Source organism: Octodon degus, unplaced genomic scaffold (assembly GCF_000260255.1).
Source record: "Octodon degus isolate 3935 unplaced genomic scaffold, OctDeg1.0 scaffold00067, whole genome shotgun sequence".
Lineage (NCBI taxonomy): Eukaryota > Metazoa > Chordata > Mammalia > Rodentia > Octodontidae > Octodon > Octodon degus.
This window is the reverse complement of record NW_004524643.1, coordinates 11,177,533-11,186,867: the sequence shown is the minus strand read 5'-3', so window position 1 is coordinate 11,186,867 and position 9,335 is coordinate 11,177,533. Positions and strand designations below refer to the sequence as shown.

Here is a 9,335-nt window from a genome sequence, read left to right as displayed (position 1 = left end):
TTTTCCTTCTTCCTCCTCCTCCTCCTCTTCCTCTTCCTCTCCTCCTCATCCTCCTTGTTTGTCTTTGTCTCTGTCTCTGTCTCCTTCTCTTCTCCTCCTCCTCCTCCTTCTCCATCTCCTTCTCCTTCTCCTCCTCTTCCTCTTCCTTCTTCTTGTTTGTCTTTGTCTCCATCTCCATCTCTGTCTCCATCTCCTCCTCCTCCTCCTCCTCCTCCTCTCCTCTTCCTCCTCCTCCTCATGTCTTAAGTGAATTATAGAGCTGGGATATAAATTTCTTTTCTCTGGGCTTGGTTAGAACTTGAAGTCCTCTTGCCTCAGCCTCCCCATGTACCTGGATTACAGCTATGTCCCCAATGCCTTTTAAAATCAGCAATTTCCTTCACAGAGACAAAGCTGAAGTCCAAGCCACGGTCCAGAGTAGGTCAGTGGCCCTATCACACAGCCGCTGATGCTTTCTGGACACACCCCAGCCCCTGTGAAAGTTCTGTGTGGATTCAATTCCACTGTTACGTATTACCTGAAAAAAATGTTAGCCTTACAAAAATGATCCTGTAAAGTATAAAAACAAATATCACACAGCCTCAAATCTAAGTTTTTTAAATAGCAGTGACTTGTGTGCAGGCGGGCTAAATGTTTTGCAGATGAGATAAAAACTGAGCCGGAATCAACTTGCTCATCATTGTCGCTTCATCAGCTGTGTCTCGCTGTTCTTCCCCTCAGCTCCTCTCTGCTTCCCTTCTCTTGCTCCCGTGGCAGCCTTGCCTACCGCTTCCCACCGCCCAGGCTGCACATTCGTAGCCTTTCATGTGACAGTGGCTTTATAACCTCATTTTCGGTGCAGAGAATAAGAGCGATCATTCAGTCTTTCCTTCAACATGGCTGATCCAAACTTGTTTTGTACCATTGATAATTTCAGGAAGCTTTTCTCGGGCTCATAACTCAGCTGAAAATGTCACATATGCTTTTAGGATTGGTGTCACATTTGGGGAAGCCTCAATCAAGTTTCTTTCCTCTGTGGGCTGTAAGAATTCAAGTCATTTTAAGTTTCTCATGTGGTGATAGATTTTAAATATTTTTAAATTGACAAGTTACATTGGAAAATATGTTGGCCATTCTGCCTTGGAGCCAGTAAGGTAAATAAAGTTTTCTTTCCTTAAAAGCAAGCAAACAAACAAAAATATGTTGATGTTGTTGACATCTGGTTATAATGTCATGTTATAAATTTGAAACTATCTTTATTATGTCTTTGTTTTATATCAGAATCACTAAAAGTTAAAGACTTTTCTGATGTGATTGTGTAAGTCCTCTTCCTTATTGATTAGAATATCAAACAATTTGAGAGTATTCTCCATAATTCTATTCAAAAGTTATCCTTTTTTTACTTTTTATATTAATTTTATTGAGAAAGAAGAAGCAATGAGACAGTTTCAAAACAGGTTAGTAGGACAGGTAATTAATACATTGCATATTGTTGTCTTTGTAGTGGTTATTCATAATACAAGATGCAGACATGATATCTTGTCTAAACGCTATTAGCTCAAAACTTTCTTCTCGTTGAACTAAGAGAAAGTAGCTGTATATCTATGCCACTTTGTATATACACATATAGTTTTTTTCCACTACAAAATGGACTTCATTTATATCCCCCTTTATTGTTTACTTTTGTCAGAGATGTGTATTCCATTGCCATTCATACACAGTAGGTGCATGAATTCAGCAAAGTAATCCAATATAGTCCAGTAGTCTATCATAGTAGTGGGTGATCCGCATGACTAGCAATGTCAGAAGTTGTGGACTTGAGCCTTTTACAGCTCTGCATATTAATATGGCTTTACTTTTTATACCTCGTTTTTATACTTTTCTGCTGGATTGTTAAGACCAAGATAAAGCAAGACCTATGTAACAAAATTTGTAACTTGCTTTACAACACAAAATTGTAACTTTTATATTTGACAAGGTCAGTCAAATCCCCTCAGGATTTACCCTGAAACCCTGTACAGCAGTTTGTGGATCCTTTGTCAGTGTCAGCCATGTGGATGAGTCACAGCCATTGCTTGACCAATTTGCTCTCTGTGAAAGCCTGAGAGAATGTTTTCTCTCCATGTGACTCTCCTTAGGCACATTCCACATCGTGGATCACTTTCCCCTGTGGCCCCATAATCTCCTTGGTCAGAAAATTTGGATACCACTGAGCTACAGGATGTTAGAGTACAGGTTCTCTTATGTCCTGAGTCCTCACTGACCTTGAAGTGCTAGGGCCAAAATGTTGACCATCCTTGTAGCCGTTCTTTTTCTCTAATTTTTTGGTCTGCAAACTTAAATTGTTAACCTTCCAGAAGAAAAGCTTAATGATATTATTACCCTAAAACATAGGCCGTTGAGGTCAACATCAGTATCTGTCTGAATATCAATCGCCTTAGACATAACATGGAACAGGTATTTTCCATCAGTCATTGATATGTTAAACTTTAAATCCATCCAGAGTGTGAAAAAATAAAAAAAAATTTAAAATAGTAAAAAAATAGAAATACAAATTATAAATTTTTAAACTGAAAAAAATATGGAACACTTCATGAATTTGTGTGTCATCCTTGCACAGGGGCTGTACTAATCCAATTGTGTCATTCCAATTTTAGTATATGTGCTGCCAAAGTGAGCACATCCCTTTCTTTTAATAAAAAGACATTTTTGGTATGATTGTCTTCTCAATGTAAAAATCAATATTATTGGTCAAAACTATTGCTTCTATTTTATGTTCCATTTATTTAAAAATATATTCCACTCAACTCAAATGAAATGCACGCCTATAGATAGGATCTCAAAATGCCCATAAATGCCACAAAACACAGGGGGAAGTCAGAATTTTAAAAATGGAATGATCATAAGTGGATTTTAAAAAGTAATTCACTTTAGTTAATAGATTAAAATAGAAACTAGAGCACATGGATGTACTTCTAGGGCTCCCCCAGGGCTTTGGAATTGGCTCCTGGAAGGCGGGGGACCGACCTCTGTTGTCTTCATGGTATATCAGCGTGAGGTGCATTCCAGTCACGCATGTGCTACTGTATGAGCACATGTGTGTAAGACGTATATGTGTGCACTGAGGGTATGGTTCTGGCGCTTCCAGATCCATCCAAGATAAAACTGGCCCCATGGAAAGGGACCCTTCAGCTACACTGCCAGTGGGGTTGGTCTCAGCTAGATGTTCCCTGAGCAGACGAGGAAGGGAGAAGACAGGACCTGAATCCCATTCTCTGTGCTGTGCTCCGATCTCCAGATGCTCCCCTCCCCTACTTTTCTCACTTTCCCTCTGCTGACTTTCTCTTTGGAGGCCACAGAGCAAACAGCCAAAACTACATTTTCTAGAATCCTGCAACCTGAGTTCAAATCCTTCCGCATGATGTAAGCTGGTGTAAAGAGATGTCATCTCTGGGGATTTTTGAAACTGAACATGGACGAGGTAAAGGTAAAACTGTGAAGAGAAAAGAAGGGGAATGCAAGGAAAAGACACAGGGATTCCAATCCCAGCTGCCGAGCCCACTGGTGCTGTGGTACAAACGCACACTCTACCTCCATGTGTGAGTTTCTCAGTGTCCTTCTAGTGCGCCCTGTGAATGAGATTCACTACTGTGAATGGGGTTTCTGTCACTCTCAATTCAAAATGTCTGGTCGCTCCTTTTCCTGAGCCCCCTCCCCTCTACCATGGTGCTGCATTAGTCAGCTTTCCCTAGCTGGGATGAATCTCCCAGCCTACACAACTTCAGGGGAGGAAGGTTTACGTTGGCTTGTGGTTGCAGTGTATAATTGGCTCCAAGGTGAAGCCAAGCAGAGCAAAACTGCTTAACACAGCATTTGGGAAGCAGAGGACAGAGTGACAGAGCCAGAGAAGGTGGGGCTAGGGGCCAGACATGGTCCCTAAAGATAGATTTTCATGATGCATCAAGCCACCCCCAGACGTGTGCTTTGCTCTTGTTCTAGGCAACTCTGAAACCAATTGGATTGACAATCAGGATGAACCATTACGGGCACTACCCAAAAGTGAATCAGAGCCGGAAAGTGTCATGGCTCCCTCTCCTCACTTCCCTAGGACTTCCATAGTCAGGCTGCTGTGGACAGTTATGCAGTGTTTATGGCTGAGGTGGGTGGGGTCTGGGGTCCTGCCTGCTTCCTGGTTGCAAAGCCCTGAGCTTGGAGCAGGACACCTTGCCCAGTAATGAAAAGGTACCCAATTCTAACTGCATGCTGATTGCCTATACTCTGGGCCCCCTTCTGTGTCTACAGTTGTATTTTGTCAATGCAGAAAGTGCCTCCTCCACTCTTCACTTGACCACTTTCTCAGCCCCTATCCCCATCCTGCGATCTAGGTCCAAATCCTTCCTCATGACTTAAGCTGGTATAAATAGAGGTCATCCCTGGGAATTTTCTAATTAGAGCTTAAAGGCAAGATCCAAGTGGCATAACTGTCGTTTGCACTCTTTCTTTCCTTTACAGCACTCCTCTATCTCAAGCCTTGTTCGCTCCTGTTCATCTGCCCGCCCGACCAGACCATTCCAAATTTCAGGCTTATTCGTACCCTTGCTCTGCTCTGGTTTCTCTCTGCTCCCTGCTGCAGTCAGGATGAATCCCAAATGGGTCCACTGTGGTCCTGTCTGCCTCTCCCCCTCCCTCTGACCCCGCCCTTGGGACATCTTTGTTTCTCTGAAGGTTGTTTTCTCTCTGACTCTGGCTCTTCCACTTGCTGCGCCTCTGCCTGGAGCATGCTAGTGACTCCTCTTCTTGGCCAAGTCCTGGGAGCCTCTTCTTAGAGGTAATCTGCTGTCTCTGCCTCCCAAAAACTGGCTTTAGGTTTCCTTCTCATCAGCTCCAACCATGCCCCAGCCCCGCTCATAGTGCTGCGGCCATCATGTGTGATCATGCTGTGGCCCCCACAAAACCCTGGGTGGCTCATAAGGGCAGAAACTGGGCCCAGGGGTCTCTGTTTTCTCCCAGCACAGAATGAGCCGCAGGGGGCTTCCAGGGAGTGTGTAGCACCCAGAGGCATCAGGGAATCACCCAGAGCATCATTTATAAAAGAACACTCTCAAGCCCCTTGGGGGCACTGAGGAGGGCAGGGCTCTCAGGAGAGAGAGAGAGAGAGAGAGAGAGAGAGAGAGAGAGAGAGAGAGAGAGAGCAGGTTTCACCGCTTTACCTGCATTGCCAAGGGGCTGCCCACCACTTGAACATGCACCTATAGGGCTTCCGGAAAAGGGTCTGCAGGATGAAGGGAGGTGGTGCCAGGGTCCTGAGTATGTGAGTGGGAGGAACTTTGGCAAGGCTACCTCATCTTTGGCCTGGAGACAACAGGAAGGCAGAGGTGTCTGTGTATGGGCGATCTTACTCCATGGACACTGTGACAGTGTCATCTACTCTGCAGCATCTGGGCTAACCCAGAAGACCCTGCTCTGCTATTGGAGTTTAGAGTCTCAAGAAAGCACGTGGCTCATATGCCAGCCTCTGCTCAGAGGCTCTGGGACCCCATCTTCTTAGGAATTAGGACGGGCCCAGGATGCAGTAAGTGTGGGTCACAGACTGAGTGGAGCAGTTTGGCCTGCTGGTCCCGGAGAGGAGTCACCCATCACGCAAAGTCTGAGAGAAGCAGTGTGCAAGCTCGTCCCCTTAGGTTTTCATCGTTATGGTGTGAGCACCTAACCCATCTTCGCGACCTGTGAGGACTGAGTGACACGTGGTGAACCTCTGGACACACTAGGGTCACTCTGTGCTCGTGGAGGGACGTGATTGTCTCTCATCTGCTTTAGGATCACCAGGGAGAGCTTTTGAAAAATAGCAATAAGTGGCCTGGGTATCTGGGCAGAGACATTAAGTGTGAGTCTTCAGGAGGAGGGGCTGGACATGGATTTTTTTTAAACTAGGCAGATCAATCTAATGTGCATTCTTTCACGAGAATCGGACTTGTGCGTGGAGATGAACGTGAGGTCGAGGAACTTCCGTACACTGCAGCAAGCTGTCTCTCTGCAATTCATCCACTGCCGACAGGGGTCGCTGCGGGGCAGCTGACCCAGCTCCCGCATTTCCTCCAGCCTCCCACCCCCGCCCCGGAAGCCGAGCCACAGCGGTATAAATTAGCGTCTTTATTTTCAACACCTGAGCGAGCGAGCGCCCGCGGCTCGCGCACCTGCTGTAAAAACATACAAAGTCCCTGTTGCACCACACACCACGCCTCAGAGATAAATATAACCCTAGGGGCTCCTGCTCTGGCAAAGCAACTCTTATTTACAGGAATAGATTACAAAAAGTATTACAAAAAGTGGTCCTGAACCGCGGGGCGGGACGGGGTAGGAGGGGTACAGTTACACCTGTTCCACTTGGGACTGGAGCGCACCTCTCAGGCGGTGGGAAAAGCTGCATGTCACGAGGGTTCCGGAAGGTAGGGGACAACCCCTAAAAAATAACCTGCGCGCGGTGGTGGCTGGGTGTAGATTTGCGAGGGTCTCAGTCCCCTGGGTGGAGGCATCAAGGAAAAAGAAGGGCCTGGCCCTTGTAGGACAGCTGCACCTCGCCGAGAAACCCCAGGCGGTCGTCGTGTGTTTTCCCGCGTGGAAAATGGGCAGCGTCCTTGCGCTGGGTGGGGTGGGGGCGGGAACGCTTTTCAGATGACCGGCCTCTCCATCCCGGGAGGGGTCGCTTTTAAAGCGCGATGGGAGGAGTGGCATTTACAGCCAACCTTTCGGGCTCGAGGGACCCTAGGGCACCATCCCTCGGGAGGGCATCCAGCTCCTCAAAGCACCTGGTAGATAGGGTTGGGGTTCGCGCCTGCAGGACCCTGAGAAGTGCCGTCCGGGGAAGGGGTGGGGACGCGCAGCTCGCCCTCCTTGGGAGCGGCCACTTCTTCCTGGCTCGGGGGCGACTCCGGCGGCGCGTCGGCCTGCAGGAGCTCGGGCGCCGCCGGGCTCTCCGTGGAGATCCGCTCCACAATGCTGGACAGGCAATCGAGGCTCGACACCACGGCGCCCTTCCCAGGTCTGGATTCTGCGCAGGAGAATAGAGAATTCGTCAGCAGGGTTGAGCTGCGACAAGGCCCCACCCTGGCCCAATGCTTGGAGACAGAGGGGAAAGTGAGGACTTACCAGCCTCCGGGAAGATCTAGTTAGCGAGAGCGCGGGGTGAAAGGGGAGGGAGCCGCATGCTCAGTATTTCATTCGGTGCACAACCCCCGGCCCCCTTCCCGCTTGTGTAGAACGGGATGGGATAGAGATGCCAGGAGACTAGGGCTGCTCCAAGGGGGACACGCGCAGGAGGCGCGCGTAGGGCAAAGCCGGGAATACGCACCACTGGGCGCCTCGCTGTAGTAGGCGCCGTCGTAGCAATTCCGGCGCCGGGCGCCACTCGGGGGGCCGCTGTAGTCCATCTGCAAATGGCAAGGACGTCCCTAGTCAGGGCGGCGGGGCCGCTGGGGGCCAGAGCACCTCTCGCTGCAGCCTCACACCCCCTCCCCCCAGTGGTCCCAGCCACAAATTCTGGGAGCAGATCTGGAATGAGAGGTATGAGCCGGCGAGAGCTGCGATCTGCGGCAACAAGACCAAAGGGAGAGTGGACGGTCGCTTAGTAGCACCAATCCGCATCTTGGAAATAGGGATAAGTGGAGAAAACTCGTGCCTTCAGGTCGGCACAGTGTTAGATTCTAACGTCCCAATCGGGCGGACCACATTTGTCCGAAGTTTTAGTCTATCCCAGTTACTACTACCCAGGTTATGGAACACACTCCCAGGAAGGGTCCTCCACTTCAACTGCCAGTTCCCTTGCTAGGATACTTCGCAGATATGAGGCGCGCTACCTTCCTTCCCCCTCCCACCCCCGCCCGAGTCCCAGCCTTACCATGCCGTCGGAGCAGTTGGAGCGCGGGCTGGACGCGTCCGAGTCTCCGCTGTAGTGCTCGCCTCCGCGGCCTGGGGGCAGCGGGCCCGGCGCGTAGAAGGCGGCGGCGCCAGGGGGCGCGGCGTCTTGGTCTCGCAGCAGAGCCTGCAGGCCCTCGATGTAGCGGATGGCGTTGCGCAGGATCTCTACTTTAGGCAGCCGCTGGTTAGGGTTGCTGGACGTGCAGCGCTTGAGCGTCTCGAAAGCCTCGTTCACCTTGCTTAGGCGGCGGCGCTCGCGCATGGTGGCGGCCTTGCGGCGGTCCGCGTTCGTGGTCTTGCGCTTGCATGCCTTGCAGGCCCACAGGAGGCAGCGGCCAGCCTGGTGGTGCCCGCTGGGCGCGCGCACATGCTCGTCCTCGCGCGCGCCCGAGGCTGGGTGCACAGCTGCGGGGAAGTGCGGGTGCTCTTCGGGCTTCAGGAGCGCACCCACGTGCACCAGGCGCGGGTCCAGGTCCTCGAAAAAGCGCAGGTCTGGGGAATCGAAGCACGGGTCGTCATAGAAGTCGTCGGCTGTGGCAAAGGAACAGAGAGAGCCGTCCGGGCCGGTCAGGTCTACGTCTCGGAGCGGAGGCGACAGCAACTCCATGTCCCAGCGGGGGTGGTGCGGTCTTGATCTTGCCCAACCCAAGCGGCAGGAGTTTGCCCTGAACTCTGCCACTCCTTTTCCCCAGCGGTGGCAATGTGCCGGGGGTTTGAATACACTGCCGGCCGACTTTCCCCACCCGCCCAGTCCTGTCCGGCCGGATATGCAGAGAGGAAAGTACTGGCGCCCTGAGGCTTCCCCACCTCTCGCTCCTCGCCAGGCGCCCGGGGCGATTTATTCGTAGTAGCCTAAAAGCCCGGGAGTTGGAGCGGGCGGTGGGGGGCGGGGGAGTTCGAGGCCAATAGGAACGCGAGGGGCGGGGCCTGGGGTCCCCAGGATAGCCCGGGGGGCCAAGGAGCCACCCCCACCCCACACCGCCCGGTGGCACTAGAGTGCGCTCCGGCCACTCCCTAGGCGGGGCAAGGCCGGGACTGGTGGCTGCCTCTGGCCCTCGCACATAGCTCTTTCGGATGCGCCCCCGCCCCCCTCCAGCCCCGGGTTCCTGCGTCCCCAGGGGCAGGTAGGTCCCCAGGGCTGTAGAGCTCACCTGGGATCACCTCCCTCGCCCCATTTGCCAGAAAACCAGCAGCAGGACAGGGATTTTAATTTAAAAGAAAAAGAAGAAGAAGAAAAAAAAAAGTCGGGAGAGTTTTGGAAAGAGACTCATTGAATAAGGCAGAGAAAGTGAGAGACCCCCTAAGGAGCTGAGGGACAGCAGAAAGCTAGTCAGAGGGGGAAAAGTGCGTCGCGGGTCAGTGAGACCGAGCGTGAGACAAGTGACAAGGAGATGGAGCCATTCAACCTATCTCTGCCCTGGAGTGGCTCAGAGGTCCCAGGC

At 51.1% G+C, this 9,335-nt stretch overlaps 1 protein-coding gene and 1 non-coding gene across 2 annotated transcripts; both read right to left on the bottom strand.

The window, feature by feature from the left end:
• Positions 1-2,554: 2,554 nt before the first annotated feature.
• Positions 2,555-2,660, bottom strand: LOC111817714. The gene has a single exon (XR_002821850.1). It is a non-coding gene; the product is annotated as a U6 spliceosomal RNA (small nuclear RNA).
• Positions 2,661-6,120: 3,460 nt separating this feature from the next.
• Positions 6,121-8,712, bottom strand: Myod1 (myogenic differentiation 1). Its single transcript, XM_004634918.2, has 3 exons — positions 7,874-8,712; positions 7,328-7,406; positions 6,121-7,027 (listed from the first exon to the last, which is right to left on the bottom strand). Exons 1-3 carry the CDS (start codon positions 8,498-8,500, stop codon positions 6,777-6,779), a joined length of 957 nt encoding a protein of 318 aa, XP_004634975.1. The 5' UTR covers positions 8,501-8,712; the 3' UTR covers positions 6,121-6,776.
• Between the last annotated feature and the right edge of the window lie 623 nt (positions 8,713-9,335).